This window comes from Sciurus vulgaris, assembly GCF_902686455.1.
Source record: "Sciurus vulgaris genome assembly, chromosome: 15".
In the NCBI taxonomy this organism is placed as follows: Eukaryota; Metazoa; Chordata; class Mammalia; order Rodentia; family Sciuridae; genus Sciurus; species Sciurus vulgaris.
In genome coordinates, this window is record NC_136476.1 from 62,424,603 (window position 1) to 62,449,826 (window position 25,224).

The following is a 25,224-nucleotide window of genomic DNA, read 5'->3' on the forward strand; positions in this document are numbered from 1 at the left end:
TTTCAAATATTCTCATTTATTTGAAGCCAAGCAGGAAATACAGATTTTTATACCATATCCCATGATTATAAAATGTTGACTTGTGATTCACATTTTAAACACAGTGCAAACACCCAGTGCCAAACAAAGCACAGCTGTCTGCTGAATCCAGGCTGTCAGCCACTGCTTTGTAGCCAGTGGGTCAAGAGGCAGAACTTGTACAAATGATAAGAAAATGGTTTGGGATTCAAAGATCCTGTCTCTTAACTTTGAGAAAGTCAGGTTGGGATCCCTGCTGTAGTGAGCCAGGTTTATAGTAAGAAATTTTTCCCAGAGTTATGCTATTGCATCCAAACATAGAATTGTAGTAACACAGACTACGATTCTTTAAAACAGCAGCTCTTGCAGATATGGTATTAACAGTTTTCTGTTCTATCCTCCACAGAATTCTGTTGGAGAAAGTGTATAATATGGAAAAAACCAATGATTCTATGTTGACAGAATTTGTCCTGGTGGGGCTTTCTGCCCACCCAAAGCTCCAGACAGTTTTCTTTGTGCTAGTTTTATGGATGTACCTGATAATCCTGCTTGGAAATGGAATCCTCATCTCAGTGATCATCTATGATTTTCACCTACACACCCCCATGTATTTCTTCCTCTGTAATCTTTCCTTCCTGGACATTTGCTACACAAGTTCCTCTGTCCCACTAATTCTTGACAGCTTTCTGACACTAAGGAAAAAAGTTTCTTTTCCCGGATGTATGGTGCAAATGTTCCTCTCCTTTGCCATGGGGGCCACAGAATGCGTGCTTCTAGGCATGATGGCTCTTGACCGCTATGTGGCCATTTGCTCTCCACTGAGGTACTCTGCCATCATGACCAAAGGTGTCTATGTGCCCATGGCAGCTGGATCATGGGTCACTGGACTTGTTGACTCCATGATACAAACATCTCTTGCAGTACAATTGCCATTCTGTACTAATAATGTCATTCACCATTTTGTCTGTGAAATTCTGGCTGTACTGAAACTGGCCTGTGCTGATATTTCAATCAATGTGATCAGCATGGCAGGGTCAAATCTGATTGTCCTAGTTATTCCACTGCTAGTCATTTCGATTTCATATATTTTTATTGTTGCTACCATTCTGAGAATCCCTTCCACGGAAGGAAAACGTAAGGCCTTCTCCACCTGCTCAGCCCACCTGACAGTGGTGATTATATTCTATGGAACCATCTTCTTCATGTATGCAAAGCCCAAGGCTAAAGCTTCTGCTGGTGCAGATAATCAAGACATTATTGAGGCTCTCATCTCCCTCTTCTATGGAGTGATGACCCCCATGCTCAATCCTCTCATCTATAGTCTGAGGAACAAGGATGTAAAGGCTGCTGTTAAGAATATGCTGAGCAGAAAAAACTTCTGATGAAATACGAATGCTAATTTTCACTATATGACTTAGTATTCAAAATGGCTACAGACACAAAGTTCAGAAGTAGAAAATTACCACGTGAAAACAAATTCATCATGTGTCATTCAAAACCATGTGATAGCAATATAGCTGTTGTACAATTTTTGTACTAGTTACAAAAATGAGACATGCTCCTTGTTTTAAAATATAATTACTATAGAAATGCTAATTATTGAAAATCTCTTAGGAAGATCCAGCAAAAAAAAAATTACTCTTCAACATTTAGAAAATAATAAAAGCCAAAGATATCCTAAAAAGCACTCTGTAACCTATAATAGGCACATTATTAGTATGTAAAGTGAATGTTAAATGGCACATGATATATTATGCATTCATTTTTAATTTGTTCACTTATTATTGTTTGTGTTAACCACATAATATAAGCTCCCTAAGGTTAGTATTCATTACCCTCCAGCATCCCAAGGACATATAACAGAGCCTGGAACATAATAAATGTTCAATAAATATATTTGAATAAATAAGTTAGCTACCTGATGTATAAAATCAGAAATGTATGTCTGTCACAACTGAGGTTGCAAATGTTATTCAAAAAGAAAATGCAAAATACTCTAAATAAACTATATTGGCATTTTGTCACATAACATTCCTTAATAGGTAACATATTATCTTTTATTTCCTTTGTGATATGGGGTGTAATATACAGGAGTTATATATTATATGCTTACAACCTACCATAACTTTTCTGGGGTTTGGTATATAATGAGAACACTATAGATGAAAAAACATCCCTAATAGTGCATCCTAAGATTTAACTTAATAAAATATAGATGACATAGTGGAAGTATTCCTGTTGGATTTTTGAGAAGAGTTCAGGTTGGAAGGAGGACTTCTTTCCTACTCTGCACCGGATCACACAGCTTCTAAGCAGTAGAACTGGACAGAACTCCCAATTGACAAATATCATAATACAAAAAAAGTGGCAGGAAAGATTAGGCCAAGTTGTTTGAAGGATTGAGAAGTTAAAGGGATTTGAGCATTGGGGGATAGACACAATGGCTCAAAATTGAGATTATTTACTGAAGAGGGCAGCCAAGTGGGGCAGCCCTCATGTTTGCAAAGGAAGTTCCTCTTACAGGGACAGAATTGAGTCTACTGTGGTCTATAGAGGAAAACACTCCCTTTATCCAGCTCTTTTAAAAGTCTGAGGTAATTGAATATAGGACACTAATATAAATTGAAAGATTATGGATACTTCTAAGTTGTGACAGTAAGCCCATAACACCTTCTTTTCTTGCTAACAGGTAATTATTGCTGAATCATAATATTAAATAAGTTAATGTTTGCACAGCACTTACTGGTGCCCGGAAAAACTTAAATGCAACTCCCAATTCATTATTTTATTATTTTTAGTGTTGGTTCTACTTCAATAGGTCCTAGGTCTTTGAACTGACACAAGATTTTCATCCTCACTGTTTAGGGAGCAATTTCGATGCCATTAAACTATTGTCTCTGAGCTTCAAATAGACTTTTCTATTTTCTGCTTTGTAAGTTAGGATCGGGACACTGAAAACCACATTTCTCCTTTGATAGCCAGCTTCCGTTAGACTTCACTGGAAGAATGCTAGAAGGAGAATGGAATATTGAATGAAGAGAAAGAAGTGGCACACCCTCAGACACTTGCTTCCCAGCTTTGGTTCTTCACCAGGACAATTAGGTGCCTCCAATATTGCTATTAGTTCTATTTATTTTTCTCAATATTCCAAATCCAGCAGGCTACCAGTGCTGTCTCCACAGAGCCTACTGTCTCTTGCTTTTACATGTATTAAGTTGAGAGTCCTGCCAGACTTTTATGCTGGGAAAGACATTTGCATTTCTTCTGCTTGTTTTCTTGTTTCTAAAATGGAACTTATGAAAGTCACTTTTGTATACAATAAAAAGGTATAATCATAATAACCTTATAATTATATGATAATCAGAACTTTGGAGAATAGTAAGACTCTGTTAAGTGTATCAACAAATATATAATAGGAGTAAGCATAAGGGGGTGAACAGAAAAAATGTTGTATTTGATGAAACATCAGCCTTCACATCCAAGACGCTCAGCAAACTTCAAAATTCAAAAGGATCCACACTCAGACACATCATAATTAAAATACTGAAAGACAAAAACAAAGAAAATATCCCATAGCATTAAGAGAAAACAGGAGGAGATCCAAGATATGGGAATCAAAAGAGGCTGCATTCCTTGTCACTCCATAACTTGGGATTCGAGCAGGGGAAATACTGTTTCTCTTGAGGCAGACATCGCCACCCACTGATCCCACGTTGTTTACCCTATTTCATCTACCTCCATCACTTGCCATCTGCCAGAATATTACCTGCCTTTTGAGTTCAGATTTCTCACTAACCACCGACTATCATCTGCCATTTGCCCATTTGCCCATTTGCCTACCTCTTGCCTGCCCATCAACAGCCTTTCACCTAATCATCACTCACCACCCAACGTCCACCCAATAGTACTCTGTTAGCCTGCAGACCACCCACAGATCGCCAGCGGACCACCTGCTGCCCACTGTTGCATGTAAGTCCATTGTCACATTACCAGCAGGTTTGGCCACACACTGCTGCTGCCACTTTGAGAAAACAGCCAAGGGCCTACAGGTTTGCAGCTGCAGCAGCTGCCATCTCCAGGCGTGGCCACCTCAGTCTGAGGACTCAGGCCAGAGCCTGGAGATATATCGGGGTACCTGAAGGTCTGGTTGCACCTGAGGTTTTTCTGCTGGGTGTGCTAGTGGCCCCATATGGCTGCCTCTTTGCAGGGTTGCTCTTTCGTGTGAGCACATCCCTGGTGGTGTCTCTGCAAAGTGAAAGGGCAATGAGACCTTGGGACTGAGGCAAGACAGGACGTGGGGAAGCTGAAGCCCAGGTCCATCAGATTGTAGCTGGGTTTGTGTGGGCCAGTATGAGTCTGGCAAGTATGTGGAAAGCCAGAAACGAGAGGCAGTTCCCTTGGGGAGTACAGGTTAAAGAAACTGGAGAAAACTGGATTCTCTCCAGCTCAGTGAGTCCTGAAGTGCACAGGGACAAAAGAGGTCATATGTAATAGGTGCAAAGACTGGAAGAGGGTGTGAGGGCATCTTGCTATCAGCTCATCCACCCAACCATCCTAGCACCCACTGGACTTGAGCTAAAATCAAACTTCAGATAACCCCACAACCCAGAAAAGGGAAGCTGAGAAAAACTTTAAAAGTCAACAGAAGCAATGATTCAACTTTCTATTGAGACTGTCCACATTTTTTTTCACCCTCTCTCTCACACCTCTACCATCTTTGAATTCAAATATTTTTTATGCATCAATCTATTGAGGAATGGAATATCTGAATAGTATATGACAGTTTTGTTGTGTGTTCTTATATTTTTACTTTTTAAAAAAATCTGTACATTTTTTTTCTCTCACCTACCTGACTCCCTGGATTCTGTTTCTCACTTCTCTCATACTAACAGCCAGCCTCTATTAATTCCTCCCTTGCTCTTACTATAAACTTTTACCTCTATCTTCTCTCCCTCTCCCTCATAAACATCACAGCTTACACTACTTCTGTTCCTTCATTATCCATAATTTGAAATGGTAAACCCTTTTAGAAAACTTACTGTTTATATCGTGTACAATAATTGAACACCTCACTTCTTCTGTCTATTGTGACAAAACTGTAAATATCTTAATGGTAGCCATTTGGTTTAAGGTGGTATATCTTTTGCATTGGGTGCTGTTAATATGGGTGTCCCCTTTAAAGGTGAGGTACTGGAAGCCTTCAGGGACACAAAAAGACTACAGTGTAGAATCTGTACTGCCTCATGATACCACTAGATGAAGACACACAAACATGAAAAAACAAGGAAACAAAGCACCTCAACCAAACCAAGATGTCCCAACAATAGAATCCATAGACAAAACAGCAGAAGAAATGTCAGAGAAGGAGATAAGAAATACATAGTTAGATTGATCCTCAAAATAAAGGATAGTATTGAAGAGAAAATACAGGAAGTGAAAGATCACTTCAATAAAGAGGCAAAAATTATAAAGGAATCAAGTAGAAATCCTCAAAATGAAGGAAACAACAAACCAAATTAAAAATTCAATGGAAAGTATCACCAACAGACTAGGCCAGTTGGAAGACAGAAACTCAGACAATGAAGATAAAATATATACTCTTGAAAATAAAGTTGACTGCACCAAGAAGATGGTAGGAAACTACAAACAGAACTTCCAAAAAATATGGAATAACATAAAAAGACCAAATGTAAGAATTATTGGAATAGATGAAAGCATGGAGATACAAACCAAAGGAATCTTTTCAATGACATAATATCAGAAAACTTCCCAAATCTAAAAAATGAAATGGAAAATCATCTACAAGAGGTTTACAGGGCACCAATGTACAAAATTACATCAGACCCACACTAATGAACATTATAATGAGAATGACTAACATACAGAATCAAGATAGAATTTTGAAGACTGCAAGAGAAAAAAATCAAATACATATAAGAAGAAACCAAATTCAGATCTCAGCTGATTTCTCAACAAAGACCCTCAATGCCAGGAGGTTCTAGAATAACATATATCAAACTTTAAAAGAAAATGGATGCCAGCCAACAATTTTATATCCAGCATAATTAAGCTTCAGATTTGAAGATGAAATAAAAATTGTCTACAATAAACAAAAGTTAAAAGAATTCACAGTTAGAAAGCCTGCACTATAGAATATCCTCAGCAAAATATTCCATGAAGAGGAAATGAAAAAAATAAAAATAAAAATAAAAACCAGCAAAGGGAGGAACTACATTAAAGGAAAGATCAATCGAAGGATAAACTAAGTCAAGTTAAAAAACAAAAAATAAACCAAAATGACCAAGAATACAAATCATATTCAGATAATAATCCTGAATGTTAATGGCCTAAACTCATCAATCAAAAGACATAGACTGGCATATTGGATTTTTAAAAAAGACCCAACAATATGCTGTCTCCAAGAGACTCATCTCCTAGAGAAAAACATCTATAGACTGAAGGTGAAAGGATAGGAAAAAACATATCACTCATATGCATAAATAAGCAGAGGTTTCCATCCTCATATCAGCAAAGTGGACTTCAAACCAAAGTTAGTCAGAAGATACTAAGTGCTTAAGGGAATCATACACCAACAAGACATAACAATCATAAATATATATTCCCCAATCAATGGAGCATCTACATACATCAAACAAACCCTTCTCAATTTCAAGAATCAAATAGACCAGAACACAATAATACTGGGTGACGTTAACACACCTCTTTCACTGGATAGGTCTTCCAAATAAAAACTACACAAAGACACTATAGAATTAAATAATACAATGATTTAGACTTAATGGACATATATAGAGTACTTCATTCATCATTGAGTGAATATACTTTCTTCTCAGCAGCACATGGATCCTTTACTAAAATAGGCCATATGTTATGCCACAAAGCAACTCTCAACAAATACAAAAAAATAGAAATACTACCCTGTACTCTATCAGATCATAATAGAATAAAACTAGAAATCAATGGTAAAACAAAAAAATAGAAGCTACTCCAACACCTGAAGACTAAATAGCATGCTATTGAATGATGAATGAATAAAAGAAGAAATCAAGGAGGAAATAAAAAAATACTTAGAGGTAAATGGGAACAGCAATACAACATATCAATATCTCTGGGACACTCTGAAGGCACTACTAAGAGGAAAGTTCATTGAATTGAGCTCATACATTAAAAGAATAAAAAGTCAACAAATGACTAATATTACATCTCTAAGCCCTAGAGAAAGAAGAAGTCAACACCAAAAGCAGCAGAAGACAGGAAATAATTAAAATCAGAGCTGAAATCAATTAAATTGAAACAAAGAAATAATTGAAAAAATTGACAAAACAAAAAGTTGATTCTTTGAAAAAGTAAATAAAATTAATAAATTCTAGTTTGAATCTATCCCAGTTATTGATTCTTGCTTTTATTTCTTGGGCTATGGGAGTCCTGTTAAGGAAGTCTGATCCTAAGTGAAGATTTGGACCTACTTTTTCTTCTAGAAGATGCAGGGTCTCTGGTCTGATTTCAAGGTCCTTGATCCACTGTGAGTTGAGTTTTGTGCAGGGTGAGAGATAGGGGTTTAGTTTCATTCTGTTGCATATGCATATCCAGTTTTCCCAGCACCATTTGTTGAAGAGGCTATTTTTTCTCCATTACATATTTTTGGCACCTTTGTCTAGTATTAGAAAATTGTATTTATTTGGGTTTGTGTCCGTGTCCTCTATTCTGTACCATTGAACTACCTGTCTATTTTGGTGCCAATACCATGCTGTTTTTGTTACTATTGCTTTGTAGTATAGTTGAAGTTCTGGTATTGCGATACCCCCTGTTTCATTCTTCCTGCTAAGGATTGCTTTAGCTATTCTGGGTTTCTTATTCTTCCAGATGAATTTCATGATTGCTTGCTTTGTTTCTGTGAGGTACATCATTGGGATTTTAATTGGAATTGCATTGAATCTGTATAGCACTTTTGGTAGTATGGCCATTTTGACAATATTAATTCTGCCTATCCAAGAACATGGGAAATCTTTCCATCTTCTAAGGTCTTCCTTAATTTCTTTCTTCAGTGTTTTGTAGTTTTCATTGTAGAGATCTTTTACCTCTTTGGTTAGATTGATACCCAAGTATTTTTTTTTTTTGAGGCTATTGCAAATGGAGTTGTTTTCCTCATTTCCCTTTCATCGCTTGCATATAAAAATGCTGTCGATTTATGCATGTTGATTTTATAGCCTGCTATTTTGCTGAATTCATTGATGAGGTCTAGAAGTTTTCTGGAGGAGGTTTTTGGATCCTCTAAATATAGAATCATGTCATCCGCAAATAGTGACAGCTTAAGTTCTTCTTTTCTCAGCAAAGAGCTTTCTCTCAGCAAAGGAAACTATCAGCAATGCGAAGAGAGAGCCTACAGAGTGGGAGAATATCTTTGCCAATCATACTTCAGATAGAGCACTAATTTCCATAATATATAAAGAACTCAAAAAACTCTACACCAAGAATACAAATAACCCAATCAACAAATGGGCTAAGGAAATGAACAGACACTTCACAGAAGAAGATGTACAAGCAATCAACAGATATATGAAAAAATGTTCAACATCTTTAGGAATAAGAGAAATGCAAATCAAAACTACACTAAGATTCCATCTCACCCCAATTAGAATGGCGATTATCAAGAATACAAGCAACAATAGGTGTTGGAGAGGATGTGGGGAAAAAGGTATACTCATACATTGCTGGTGGGACTGCAAATTAGTGCAGCCACTCTGGAAAGCAGTGTGGAGATTCCTTAGAAAACTTGGAATGGACCTCCCATTTGACCCAGCTATCCCACTCCTTGGCCTATACCCAAAGGACTTAAAATCAGCACACTACAGAGATACAGCCACATCAATGTTCATAGCTGCTCAATTCACAATAGCCAGACTATGGAACCAACCTAGATGCCCTTCAATTGATGAATGGATAAAGAAACTGTGGTATATATACAGTGGAATATTACTCAGCTATAAAGAATAATAAAATTATGGCATTTGCAGGCAAATGGATGAAATTGGAGAATATCATGTTAAGTGAGATAAGCCAATCTCAAAAATCCAAAAGAGGAATGATCTCACTGATAAGCGGATGATGACACTTAATGGGGGGTGGGAGGGGGACAAGAATGGCAGAAGGAGGGACTGTATAGAGGGAAAAGAGAGGTGGGAGGGGTGGGGGGAGGAAAAAATAACGGAATGAATCAAACATCATTACTCTATGTAAATATATGATTATGCAAATGGTATGCTGTTACTCCATGTACAAACTGAAACAACATGTATCCCATTTGTTTACAATTAAAAAAAAAAAAAGTTATCCAGTAGTGTTGCATCCCTGTAGTCCCAGCTACTTATGAGGCTGAGGCAGGATTGTTTGAGCTGTAGAGTTTTAGATCAGCCTGGGCCACATAGGCCACTTCTCAAAAAAAAAAAAAAAAAAAAGATCACATAAAATTAATGATTTTACAGTGCATAGTTCAGTGTTCAGTGTCATTTGGTACATTCACAATGTTGTTCAGCCACCATCACTATCTAGTTTCTGAAAGTACTAATTTCTGAAAGTACTAATATCTGAAATTGGAAGTGTGGATTCTGCAGCTAAATTTTCCTTTTCAAGATTGTTTTGACTATTCTGGGTCCTTTGCATTTCCATATGAATTTTAGGAGTGGCTTGCTCATTTCTGGGAAAAATGATAGGAATTGCATTGAATCTGTAGATTAATTTAGGGGAGCGCTGTCTTTTTTTTTTTTTTTTTTCTGTATTGGAGATTAAACCTAGGGCCTCACACATGGTAGGTAAGCACTCTACTACTGAGTTAGACCCCTGGCCCAGTTTATGTCTTTCTAGGAATTTTTCTATTTCATCTAGTTTATCTAATTTTATGACCTACACTTGTTTCTTATATTTCATTATAATCCTCTTTTTTTTTTTTTTTTTTTTTTTTTTTGGTGCTGGAGATTAAACCCAGGGTCTTGTGTACCTATTCACTCCACTACTGAGAAACATTCTATACCCTTGGTCTCACTTGTGATTCAATTAATTACTTAATTGGGTCCTGGGGATTGAACCCAGAGGTACTTTGTCACTGAGCTACATCCCCAGCCCTTTTACTTTTATTTATTTTTAATTTTGAGACAGGTTGTACTGAGTTGCCCAGGCTGCTTTTGAACTTGCCATCCTCTTGCCTCAAACCCCAGAGGTGTTGCTAAGATTACAATAGAGTGCCACTGTGCCCAGCTGGCTTTTAAAATTTTTTTTATTATTTTTTGCAGTACTAGGGAATCGAACTCAGGGCCTTGTGCTTGCAAGGCAAGCACTCTACCAGCTGAGCTATCTCCCCAGCCCCCAGCTGGCTTTAAACATTTTTAGTCTGAGTCTGGGAAGCCACTGGAAGATTTTGGGCAGGAAAGTGACATGATAAAATCTGCATTTTTTTTTTCTTTCTTTTTTTTTGCGGTGCTGGGGATTGAACCCAGGGCCTTGTATTTGCAAGGCAAGCACTCTATAAAATCTGCATTTTAAAGCATTATTTTTTATGCTTTACTGACAATACACTATAGGGAGGGAAACAATGGACACAGAGACAATTAAAAAGCTATTGCAGGTCGGGTGAGCTGGCCCATGCCTGTAATCCCAGTGACTCCGTAGGCTGAGACAGGAGGATTGCAAGTTGGAGATCAGTCTCAGCAATTTTTCAAGGTTCTTAGAAACTTCCCAAGACCCTGTCTCAAAATAAAAAATCAAAAGGGCTGGGAGTGTGGCTCAATAGTTAAGTGTTCTTGGGTTAAATCCCCAGTACCCCCCAAAAGTCTACTGCAATAAAATTAGTCATAAATAAAGTTAAAGTTGGCTTGGACAAGGGTACTAGCACAGTACTCATGGAGAAAGTGGGAAAATGTCAGATTCTCACATATTGGATGTTGATGTGATGAATGGGAAACATAAGTCAAAAAAAAAAAATTCTTAGCCACACTAACAGAGAGAGAAAACTCAAATTCCTGAAATTTGTGATGACAAAGAAAATATGATAGATACTAGTGAAATAAAGAAGATAATTAGAAACTATTCTGAAAATTTATACTCAAATAACAAAGAAAAACTTGAAGACATCAACATATTTCTAAATACATATAATCTACCCAAACTGATGCAGGAGAACATATACAATTTAAACAGATCAATTTCAAGCAATGAAATAGAAGACACCAACAAACACCTAACAACCAAGGAAAGTCCAGGACCAGACAGATTCTCAACTGAATTCTACAATACCTTCAAAGAACTCATTCCAATACTCCTCAAAGTATTCCATGATATAGAAAAGGAGGGAACCCTTCCAAACTCATTCTATGAGGTTAGTATAACCCTTATACCAAAACCAGACAAAGGGTTAGTATAACCCTTATATCAAAACCTTGATGTGACAAAGACACATCAAGGAAAGAAAACTTCAGACCAATAGCCCCGATGAACACAGATACAAAAATTCTCCCAATAAAATTCTGGCAGATTGCCTAAAAATAACATATTAAAAAGATAATGTACCATGATCAAGTGGGGTTCATCCCTGGAATGCAAGGTTGGTTCAACACATGGAAATCAATAAATGTAATACATCACATCAGTAGACTTAAAGACAAGAATCATATGATTATCTCAGTAGATGCAGAAAAAGCATTTGACAAAATATAGTACTTCATGTTCTAAACACTAAACTAGAGATAGTAGGACCATACCTCAACATTGTAAAAGTTATCTATGCTAAGCCCATAGCCAATATCATTCTAAATGGAGAAAAATTGGAAGTATTCCCTCTAAAAACTGAAACAAGACAGAGATGCAATCTTTCACCACTTCTATTCAACATTGTCCTTGAAACTCTAGCCAGAGCAATCAGACGGATGAAAGAAATTAAAGGGATATGAATAGGAAAATAAGAACTCAAACTATTACTATTTGCTAATGACATGATTCTATATGTAGAAGATCTAAAAACTCCACCAGAAAACATCTAGAACTAATAAATTAATTCATCAAAGTAGTAGGATATGAAATCAATACCCATAAATCAAACATGCCTATACATCAGTGATAAATACATGGAAAGAGAAATTAGGGAAACTACCCCATTCACAATAGCCTCAAAAAAAAATACTTAGGCATCAATCTAACAAAAGAGATGAAAGACCTCTACAATGAAACCTACAGAACATTAAAGAAAGAAATTGAAGACCTTAGAAGATGGAAAGATATCCTATGGTCTTAGAAAGGGAGAATTAATATTGTCAAAATGGCCATACTACCAAAAGTGTTATACAGATTAATGCAATTAATATTAAAATACCAATGACATTCTTCATAGAAATAGAAAAAGCAATCATAAAATTCATTTGGAAAAATAAGAGACTCAGAATAGCCAAGGCAATCCTTAGCAAGAAGAGTGAAGGAGGCATCATAATACCAGAACTTAAACTATACTACAGAGCCATAGTAACAAAAATGGCATGGTATTGGCAGCAAAACAACACAAAGATCAATGGTACAATAAAAGACACAGAGACAAACCCACATAAATATGATTATCTCATACCAGACAACAGTGCTAAAAATATACATTGAAGAAAAGATAGCCTATTCAACAAACAGTGCTAGGATAACTGGAAATTCATATGAAAGAAAATGAAATTAAACCCCTATCTCTCACCCTGCACAAAAATCAACTCCAAGTTGATCAAAGACTCAGGCACTAGAATAGAGACCCAGCACCTTATAGAAGAAAAAGTAGGCCCAAATCTTCATCATGTTGGCTTAGGACTTAACTTCCTTAACAAGATGCCTAAAAAGCTCAAGAAATAAAATTAAGAGTCAATAAATGGGATGGATTCAAACTAAAAAGCTTCTTCACAGCAAAGGAAACAATCAATAATTTGAAGAAACAGCCTAGAGAATGGGAAAAAAACATTTACTACACACACCTCAGATACAGCACTAATCTCCAGGATATATAAAGAACTCATAAAACTTAACACAAATAAAACAAATAACCCAATCGACAAATTGGCTAAGGAACTGAAAAGACTCTTCACAGAAGAATAAATACAATCGATCAAGAACAGTTTTGATTTGCAAATCAAAACTACCTAAGATTTCATCTCACTCCAGTCCAAATGGCATTTATCAAGAATACAAGCAATAGTAAGTGTTGGCAAGGATGTGGGGAAAAGGGTACATTCATACATTGTTGTTGTGACTGCAGATTGGTGCATATACTTTGGAAAGCAATATGGAGATTCCTAAGAAAACTTGGAATGGAACCACTATTTGACCCGTCTATCCCACTCCTCAGTTTATGCCCAAGGACTTAAAATCAGCATACTAGAGTGATATAGGCACATCAATGTGTAGTAGCTCAATTTATAATAGCTCAACTATGGAACCAACCTAGATGCCCTTCAACAGATGAATGGATAAAGAAAATGTGGAACATATACACAATGAAATATTACTCAGCCTTAAAGAAGAGTGAAATTATGGCATTTGCAGGTAAATGGATGGAACTAGAGAATATCATGCTAAGTGAAATAAGTCAATCCCACAAAACCAAAGGTAGAATGTTTTCTCTGATATGTGGATGCTGATCCATAGTGGGAGATGGGTAGGGAAGAATGAAGGAACTTTGGATTATGCAGTGGGAGTGAGGGGAGGGGTGGGGTGGTAGGGATGGGAAGGACCATAGAATGAGACAGACATTATTGCCCTATATACATGTATGAAAAAAAAAAATTTTTAATAATATAAAAGAGAAAACTGGCTCATCATGTACCAGGAAACCACTATTAGATTAACCACTGACTTCTCATCAAATAATCGAAATCAGAAGGCAGTAGGATAACATATTCAAAGACCTGGAAGAAAAACAAAAAAACAAGACAAAACACATGATTAATCATGGTCATTGAGCAAAACTGTATTTCAAAAATAAGGGCAAAATAATCACATTGCCTAATAAACAAAACTGACATAACTCTTCATAAGCAAACCTATCTTCCAAAATACTAAAGGAAGTTCTTTAGGTTAAAAAGAAGTAATGCTAAATAGTAGTTCAAATACACACAATAGAAAATAATTTTTAAAATATAGTTTTAAATTTAAAAATGAATTGAAATGCTATATCATTTGGTTGGTTGTCTAAAGCTTTCTTGTAATCCTGAGTGTACTCATCAGTTCATTTTGGAGTGGGGAGGAAAGGTATTTAAAAGAAATATGATTATACTCGATATTTAACTTTTATTTTAAAAGTATAGATTATTTTATTTTAATCTGCATGTTTATAAGAGACATATCTAACCATACAAGAAAAACTAAGTAGAAATAAAAAGATAGAAAAGGTATATATTAGGAAAATTAACCAGTTGCTGATGTTTCTTTATTAATGTAACAAAATAGATTTACACCAAAAAATCATTATTAGACATACAAGGGGTAGTTGCATTCAGATAAAATTGTCATTTAACAAGGAATGTGTATAAGTCCAAACTTTATTTCCCTAATGAAAGACCTTCAATGTTAAAAGAAAACTTGATAAAACTATATATCTCTCTCAGGCACTGAAAGAATAGACACAGAAAGATTTATAAGGCTGTAAAATATTTGAACAAAAAAATTAAGCTACAATCCAACAATACAAAATATACAGTCTTCTAAGGTACATATAGAACATACACAAAAACTAATGTTATGTTAGGCAGAAAGCAAGAATCAGCATGTTTCAAAGAAATGATATTAATTAGTCCACATTATCTTTCTTATATCTGATTAAAGAGTTAATTCAAAATTTCCATAACCTGAAACTATTAAAACAAACAGCTAAATAACTAATGAATGGTAGTGATATTCAGACTATTTAACAATTCTATGGCAAGTGTTCAAAATAATCAGAATGAATGCCTGCCATAAATACCTAATGTGCCCATAGTAATTGTACCAGCTAAATATTGGCCCTTGTATGGTCAGAGATAGACAGTTTGATTGATAGATAGATAGATAGATAGATAGATAGATAGATAGATAGATAGATAGATAGATAGATAAACCAAAATATTAAAACATCATAAAACCAGGTCTGAGATTGTAGCCACTCTATTTGATATTTATTGTTTATTATCAGTGTCTATTCTAAGTGGTTAGTAACTATGCTACCATCTTTATAAAATATTTTTATCATCAATTCTGCCAAAAGTTCAAATATAATTGAATAATTATACTGGAGACTTAAAAGTGCTTTCTGTGAGAAATGTTAAGATTTCTTACAGAAAACTCGACTTCATAGATCAGAGAGAAGAAACAAACATAAAAGGAACAATGAGAATGAACTGCCTAGATAATTTAAATTCAGGCAAAAGGCCAGGCAATGTGTAATATAGTCACATCATATTATTTCTTACTAAATTTTCAAATATTAAAAGATATATCTTCTTATTCATAATTCAAGGATAAAGAAACTAAGATACGCAGAGGTTAAGACAAGTTCTAGGTAATATAGCTAGGTTTCTTTTCTCTAGAGGCCTACTGGCCAGGAAGGAAATATCCTGAAGTCTAACTGCACCTAAGGTTGGAAAAATACTACAAAGGTATATGAGTTCATGGAAAATGCTACCACAATGGAATCGCTCTTGTCATGGAGTAGAGAGCGTGAGCATTTTAAAATGGAGCCTCTAGATCATCTGACAGGCTACACTTAGGTTGACCCAGACAGGCCTGCAGCTACAATCTGAAGTTGATCAATGAGCTATGGACTCATAAATTTAAATGTCTGCCTACACTAATCATTGCAGGGTTTTTTTTTTTCCTTCTTAAACCCAAGTTCTTTGTTCTCTCTCTGAAACACATTCTCAGTTTTACTCAAATCTTTGTCTCTTGACTTATAATTCCTAAGACACCAAATTGTTCTTTAGTACTTCATAGTCATATTGATTACTGATCAACAGTTGTTAGAGGTCAAAAGAGTTACAAAATCCCAGTTTGATTTTACCTTGGTGTTTCTTCAAAGCTGTTAATTGGATAATTGGGTGAATTTAAGAGACTGTGATGACCAAGTATTGTGATGACTGAATGACTGTAGCAAAGGCCATGAACAAGTATGAATGATTTTACCTTTTCCTGATCTCAGTACCACAACATCCTCCTGAAGAACTCACAGAGCCCTTCACTCACATGTAATAGTAAGTATTAGCACCAAGGATTTTAACAGATCATAAATATGCTAAATAAACTTAAGGTAATGGTCTTTCAGTATGATATACTATAGGGAAGATAAGAGGGTTCAAGAATTTTTAGTTTATTAGGGGGAAACAGAAAACCATCATGGTTAGGAGGCTGGATATGTAATCAAACGGTTTAGATTGGACTCTCCCCTTTACATTTGCCTTACTAATCCATAGTCTGTGCAAGTGATTTAAAGTCTCAGAACCTCAATTTTCTCATTTATTGTAAACATGAAACATAGTAGCTCATTCAACCATATTTTATAGCACTTCTCTCACTCTAGACAAAGAGTGATTAATTCAGTAGACCAAAAACCCAGAGGTCTAAGAGGAGTTCCACTACAAACAGGTTTGCTTGGGGTGATAATGGATCACCAGATTGATGGCCTCTGACTAATATACGGAGATGCAAATTTAAACACTAATGATGGTCATTTGATTTGATGTTATAGATAGCAAGATTCTTGATGCAATTATAGGCCAGGTCTTCTTGCTATATGTTAAAAGCAGAACAACCATTACTAACTTCATCCGACTTTTTTGAGATAAAGAGGTATAACCACTAAGAAGAGAGGGAAGTAAGCTGTCCAAGAGGCATGACTCTACAGAGTGACAGAGATCACACAATACAAAATCTTAAAAAGTCAAAAAGAGACTAGCCTATCTAGGAAAGGCAACGGAAGATACTTGTACCAAAGATACTGAGATATTATCCAGGAGAAGAGGTACCCTGACCCAATGAATTCAGCAATGGCTCCTTCTCAGGCAGATTGGAGAGTCACCAGTAGGAAGTCCAAAGTTGTAAAAGGATCAGTTAGCCTCTAAATCAAGATGAAACAGTGATAATTTTACTAAAACTAGATAAAACCAATTCTTTTGTCTGTCTCTGGACAAAAGATATTTTCAGAGAATTGGGAAAAGGAGAGGCCTTAATCCTTGGTATAATTTGGATATGAAGTATCACCTGAAAATCTCATGTGTTGGAAACGTGATATCCAATGTAGTGAGGTTCAGAGTTGAATGACTAGATTATGAGAGCTGTAACCTCATCCATGGACTACTGGGTGGTAACCACAAACAGTGGAGGGCATGGGTACATGCACTTGGGATTAAATTTTGTCCCTGGTTCCTTGCTCCTTGTCTCTCTCTCTCTCTCTCTCTCTCTCTCTCTCTCTCTCTCTCTCTCTCTCTCTCTCTCTCCCCCCCCTCTCTCTCTCTCCCCCTCTCTCTCCCTCTCTCTCTCTCTTCCCCTCCATCCCCGTCTCTCTCTCTCTCCTTCCTAACTACCATGAACGGAGCAGCTTTCCTTCACAATGCATTTCCACCATGATGTTCTGCCTCAACTCAGGTTCTGGCAGTGGAGAAAGCTTTGAAACTGTGGGCCAAATTAATCTTTTTCTCCTCTAAGTTGCTCTTCTCAGGTATCTTGGTTTCAATGATGAAAAGCAAACACATCCCTGTTGCAGATTAATGAAGCAATCATTTCAATGATTAATGTTTTCTATAACTTAAGAAAGAGAACCCATTAAACACATCATGCTGCAGATACATTTAATCCTCATAAAAAAACAAAGATATACATGTTTTTATATAATAAGGTAAGTAGAATCCCAAAAGATCTTATGAATTGTTCTAGGTCCACAGCTAGGAAGTGGTTCCATTGAGATTGGAGCACCAAGTAGACTCCAAAATTCATATACCCATTGCCCCACCATAGAGCTCCATTTTATTTTGAGTACTGAAAGACCTGTCAAGACCTCCCTATCCACCTCTTTAGCAAATACATAAGAACAATTTTCAGCTGTAGATGACCTTTAACCATGTAAAATGTGGCAATTCCAAAGAGGCTAACCAACATAGACATCATTTCTTTTCTAGTTGTTATCCATAGCATGGTAATCTTTTCCCACAGGAATATAAAACACAATCTAATATTTATACCTAAGCAGGGAACCTAAACAGGGATGTCTCAGGGGACATCATTAAAAGTTACTCACCTACTTCTCTCTAATATCAAGGTACAAATAGGCAACACAGGGAAGGGGTCCCAAGTGCCTGCTAGCAGTCTAAAGTCAAGCTTGTTAAACTTGTAACTTTTTTAACAAACTCCTTCCTCCACAAGTTTTCCAGAGGGAATCTGGGGATGTTTCTCGAGAGTGATGTCTCCTCCTTAGTTAGAACTAAACAGGAAAAAGTGGTGTATGAAGTCATCATGTGGAAAATTCTAAAAGTGGAATTACTTTATTCTGTGAAAAGAAAGCAGGCCTATAATGCACTACCATCAACAAGTCACTCAAAAACATAATTAGGCCAGGCACAGTGGTACACATCTATAATCCCAGCAGCTTGAGAGACTGAGACAGAAGGATCACAAGTTCAAGGCCAGCCTCAGCAACTTCTTAAGGCCCCAAGCAACTTAGTAAGACCCTGTCTCAAAATAAAAAACTAAAAGAACCAGTGGTGTGGCTCAGTGGTTAAATATCCCAGGTTCAATCCCCAGGACAAAAAGAAAAAAAAAAAAAAAAAGGTAGGTTAAATAAGATATCTCAGTAAAAACTTTTAGAGTCAGAGTGATTAAGGCAATGAGAAAGGGAATAAGATAACTCCACATTTTGTTTAGTCACATGGAATTAGAGATTTGTTATAGTTCTCACCCTGTCTTATCACTGTAAATCTAATCTACTATACTAAAACATTAATCTCATTGTAGTAAAGATCTAGGTGGGTTGTGACTCCCCAGGGTACACTAAATTATGCAAATAGTTCATTTTGATCCCAGGAAATTAATTCAGAACCCACATAACTATTGTAATTTAAAAAGAATTAAAGAGAATAAAATATATCCAACTTTGGGACGGAAGCATCCTTTTTTCCGCAATGTTCACATGAATCTACAAAAATCATGGGGCAGGAAACTAAAAAGGAGAATCCCACAGCAAGCTAGGATAGACGTCAATACATATTAAGATTTTTTTTTCTAACTTCGATTCACATAATCTACAATGACATTTAAAGATGATACAAAGTAGAAACTCAGGACCAGTAAGGAACAAAGAAAAGTAACTGAATGCTCATGATAATCAGTGCACCTTTGTGTTAGAATTTTTTCATCCTGCTGATTCAGAATCAATGTGGAATAGCCATGACTGCCACCAAAGAACAAACTGTTCTTCTGAAATGTGAGCATTACTGACATTTGAAGATGTGGATCCCCAAGCTTTCTAACAGTGGCTGTGTGATCAGATATCCATGAGATGATCCACTGAGAGTATATTTATATTAAATATCACATAGATTTCAATAATGGCTCCAGGATTGATCATGCAACTTTACCTTTCATTGGAGATTTCTCATAATTGCTCAAATTTATGATATGATTTTGGAGAACTCAAATTTATCTCAGATAAACACATCACCTAAAATACTTGGCAAACCACATTCCAAACACATCAAGGATATAATAATACACCATGATTAAGTGGGTTTCGTCCCAGGGATGCAAGATTGGTTTAACATACACAAATAAATAAATGTGATTGATTGTTTAAACAGAATTAAGGACAAGAATCACATGATCGTCTCAACAGATGCAGGAAAAAAAAAAAACCTTTGATAAAATCCATTCATGTTAAAACGCTAGAAAAGCTAGGGTTAGACAGAACTCACCTTAACATTATAAAAGTTATTTATGATAAACTAAAAGCCAACATCATACTGAATGTAGAAAAACTGAAAGTGTTTCTTCTGAAATCAGGAACAAAAAAGAATGTGCACTCTCACCACTTCTATTCGACATAGTTCTTGAACCACTACCCAGAGCAAACAAGCAAAAGAGGAAATTAAAGGGATGCAAGTGGGAAAAGAAGTCAAACTATGTCTGCTTGCTAATGACATGATCCTACATCTAGAAGACTGAAGATACTCCACCAGACGACTTCTGGAGCTTATAAATGAATTCAGCAAAATACCAGAATATAAGATCAAAACATAAATTAATATCTTTCCTGTACTCCAACAGTGATTCTGCTGATAAAGAAATCAGGAAAACCATCTGATTCACAAAAGAACTTAATTTTTTTTTTTAAATACTTGGGAATTAATCCAACCAAGGAGGCAAAAGATCTCTACAATGAAAATTATAGAACACTGAAGAAAGATATTGAAGAAGACCTTAGAAGATGGAAAGACCTCCCAGATTCTTCAATAGACAGAATTAATATTGTCAAAATGGCCCTACTGCCAAAAGCAATACAGAGATTCACTACAATCCCCATCAAAATACCAATGACATTCTTCAAGAATTAGGAAAAACAATCCTTAATTCATTCAGAAGAATAAAAGACCCAGAATATCCAAAACAATACTGAGCAAGAAAAATGATGCAGGAGGCATCACAATACCTCATTTCAAATGATACTACAGAGGTACAGTAACAAAAACAACATGATATTGACGTCAAAATAGACATGAAAACCAATGAAACAGAATAGAAGACATAAAGAAAAAACCCACATACTTATAGCCATCTGATACTTGACAAGGTGCCAAAATATGTTTTGAAGAAAAGACAGCCTTTTAAAACAAATGGTACTAGGAAAACTGGATAGCTATATGTAGAAAAATGAAACTAGATTCCTATCGCTCACCCTGCACAAAAGTCAAATCTAAATGGATCAAAGACTTAGAAATTAGAGCAGAAACCTTGCAACTGCCAGAAGAAAACTTAGGGTCAACACTCCATTCTATTCGCGCTGGCATGAACTTCCTTAACAAGACCCACGAAGGTCAAGAAATAAAACCAACGATCAATAAGTGGGATGGCATCAAATTAAAAAGCTTCTGCACAGCAAAGGAAATGATTAAGAGCATGGAGAGCCTGAAAAATGGGAGGAAATCTTTGCCAGTTACCCTTCCAACAGAGGATTAATATATAAAGAACTCAAAAAACATGACACTAAAATAAATAAATAAATAACCCAACCAATAAATGGGCAAAAGAACTAAGCAGAAACTTCTCAAAAGAAAAAAACACAAATGGCCAACAAATATATGAAAAATGTTCAACATCTCTAGCAATCATGGAAATGCAAATCAAAACTACACTAAATTTCATCTCGATCTAATCAGAATGGCAATTATCAAGAACACAAACAATAATAAATGCTGGTGAGGATGTGGGGGAAAAGGTAGACCCGTACACGGTTGGTGGATCTGCAGATTAGTACAACTACTCTAGAAAGCACTATGGAGATTCCTCAAAACACTAGGAATATGATCCAGCAATTCTACTCAGTATTTATTCAAAAGAACTAAAATTAGCACACTATAGTGACACAGCAACTCAATGTTTATAGAAGCACAATTCACAATAGTTTAATTATGGGATCACGACAGATGCCTGTCTACATACGAATGGATTAAGAAATTGTGGTATATATACACAATGGAGTTTTACTCAGCTACAAAGAAAAAATGAAATTATGGCACTTGCAGGTAAAGGGATGGAAATAGGTAACATCATGCTAAGTGAAATAAGCCAGACTCAGAAAATCAAATGTTAAATGTTTTCTCTCATATGTGGAAGTTAGAGCAAAATAAAATAAGGAAGAAGGGGAGAATTGGACATCATAAAGATATAAGGAAAACCATTAAAGATTAAAAGGAAGAGACAAGGGACTGGAAGGGGAGGAAATACAGGACAAATTCTCAAAAAATCATGTTATGTGCATACATAAATGTACCACAGGGAATTTCACCTTTATGTATAAGTGGAAGGAACCAATCAAAATAAAAATGGATAAACAGATGAGTGGAAGGAAGACCCGCAGAGTAGAAGAAAGAGAACAACAGGGCTGTTGTGGGGATGTGAACTGAATTCAAATTCCATGTGTGCATGATTTTGTCAGGATGGACCCAACTGCTGTGTATAACTACAGTGTTCTAATCAAAGTATTATCTAGTACTACAATTGATCAGTATCTGTCCCTTTGGTATCTTAGAGCATTGGATGCAGGTATGTGCTGCACGAAGGATTTGGGCCATGCTGACCTGACAACTCCAGTATTTCTGCCACAGTATGCTCTTCACCCAGCCTTGCTCCACACACAGCTCCAGCAGAAGCAGGATGCTCTAGCTCAGTCCCGGCAGAGGATGAAACACCCAAAGATGAATGTACTGTAGTTTGGCAGGGCACATGTCTTCCAGGGACCTGGGCTTAAGGAAATATTAGTGAATGTTGCTCTCATGACAAATATGACCCTGGAATCTATGAGCCCTGCTTCTCTAGAATGTTTTTCACTTTTTCTAAGAGAAACTTGTGTTATAAGTAAAAGAGCATAAGTAGTGAGGTTGTAGCATTTTCTCTCATTTAGAGACAAATACAACTGTCTGAGTCTCCTCATGAGATATCAAGTGGCTCAGCCTGAGTGTGACACTGGGTCCTGACCAGGCGTGCTATTCAAAAGAAATTTCATGTCAGGCAAAAACAACAACCACTCAGAATAGAAACACAACTGGTATGACATACTACTAAGATAAAACAGTAGTTTGGTCTGTATCAATTCTAAGATCCACCCTGCTAATATCTGTAAATGAAAAGAATTGAGCTGGAAGAGCTTTTAGGAAGCTGTTGCAAAAATGCCATTTTATTTTTATTTTAAAATGTTCAGTTGCCAAATAAAGATTGAATATATTCAAGGTATACAGCATGATGAGTTAGTATAGGTAAGTACTGTGTGATGATTACCACAATCAAATTAATTAACACATCCATCATCATCCACACTGGTATCTGCAACTTATTCATCATTTAAGAGAGAGTTTATACCCTTTGACCAATATTTCTCCCACCCAGGCTTCTGGTAACCACACTGCTACTCTCTGCTTCTATGAGTTTGAGAAAAATATCATATTAAGCAGGAGTCCAACTTGTCAGAGCTGTGCATTACTCAACTCTGGGTCTATCAATGTGCCTGATGAAATAAATTGACTTCAAAACACTTAGGAAAACAAACGAGTCTCTTCACATTTTGACAGAATTATCTTAAACAACTTGTGAAGAATTTGTGTAATCAAATTCAATAAGGTTTATAATTTTGTCTCACAGAAGCAATCTATATATTCCCTAACTAATCAAGAAAGAGATTCCATATTTTGGTGGTAGCAATTTATTATAATTCTTTTTCTATTGATTTTTATGGCATCATATTGAAGCAGAACGATTACATGTCTGTTTGACTTACCGAAAGTGATTATTTGCTGTGTCAACATTAGGCAAACTATACCCAATTCACTCACTCATAATCAAATATCAAAATGCTATCTTTTATGGAGTATCTGTCTAACACCAAGAATCATGATAAGCACAACTAAAACATTATCATATAGCAATCCTGAAAGGCAGTTATAATATTCATTTTTACAGTTTAAATAGCTTACGAGAGTAATAAAATAGAAGTTTGGAAAATGGGGTCCTAACTTATGTGTATCTATCTTCAAACCAATCTCTCTATATAAAAACAAGGCACATATTTACAATCACAATACCATTAGAAGAATAGAAAGCATTTTTATTAAGTGTCTACTATGCCTCGATAACTATGTCAAATTCTGTATATGCATTAACTCGTTAATTCACATATTAATAATATCAGGTAGAGAGTCGTAAGTTTCTCATTTCATAGGTAGGTAAATTGAAGACAAATGTGCAGTGACATCCGCAAAGTCAGAGAGGTAGTGCTTGACAACGCTGGCCTAACTCCAGAATCCATGCCTTTAACCCTTTCATTCTTCTGTCTCCCAAGTAACAGAGAATGCTTTTCCCAGTGACTCAGGTAAAAACCAGTAACTACGAAAGAATTCTTAAGAGGGGGGGTCCTTATTTGTCATAGAGAACATTTACATTCTCAAGATATTTTCTTCAGCTATACGTGGTCTTAATTATCTGAACAAAACTCCTGAGCAATGGTTGAAGGAACATAGAATTGTAGGCTAGATAGTGAGAAAGACTCAGAAACTAATCTGTAATCACTTGAAAAGTTATCATGAGGAAGCACATACTCATTTTTTTTTGTTTTCCACAGGGAAGGATGAGAGATACATACAACAGTGATATATAGAGTTGCATGCAAACAACTTTCTGATAATTAGAATGATCCAAAAAGAATTCGTATGGCCTCATAAAGTGCTGTAAGCATCAATGGGCTTGGAGACAGAAATATGTTGAACACCAGCTTGAGGTGTGTTTCTGTCATCTCATCTCATTAGAACTGATTTTAAATAATTTCCACTTCTAAAGTCAATCATTTGGAATTTGATTATTTCACTGTGTGATTCCATAAGAGTATGCTTTTAATCATCTTTATCTCCACATTTGTAATCAAGTAGCGAAGTGATTGAGATTATTCCAAAATGAAATAAAATAAAAATATCCCCTTATAGAATAAGTTATAATTACTACTGCAGCATTTTTATAATAATAATATATTATATATTATGTTTAATATAATTAACAAGATAAATGCCCATTATTTGAAAATAAGTTAAGTAAATCTTGAAACACAAAGTAAAATACAATGTAGCCATTATAAATATGTTCCCTGAGTATTAGACAGTGTGTGAAAAATTTATTATAATTTTGAGGATATAAAAGTATATAAATAACAGACAAACATAGAAATGTTATGACTAACCTAATGTTCCTCATATTTAATTTTAAAATGTATGAACCCATATTTTCCATCAAATTATGACCAAATTCACTTCAAAGATGATCACAGTACCTGGCCCATAACAGGTATTCAATAACTATTCTGTGAATGCGTAAGGGGGAAGTGATATGACATAGCTTTAAAAAAGCATCTGGAAAAAATTAGTTAATATTTTTAAAATATCCTCTGTTCCATGCTTT

General features: G+C 35.8%; 1 protein-coding gene across 1 annotated transcript; it reads left to right on the plus strand.

Moving 5' to 3' along the window:
• Window positions 1-449: 449 nt before the first annotated feature.
• Window positions 450-1,400, plus strand: LOC306645711 (olfactory receptor 13C8; the record flags this gene model as incomplete). Its single annotated transcript, XM_079113712.1, has 1 exon — window positions 450-1,400. One exon carries the CDS (start codon window positions 450-452, stop codon window positions 1,398-1,400), a length of 951 nt encoding a protein of 316 aa, XP_078969838.1.
• Between the last annotated feature and the right edge of the window lie 23,824 nt (window positions 1,401-25,224).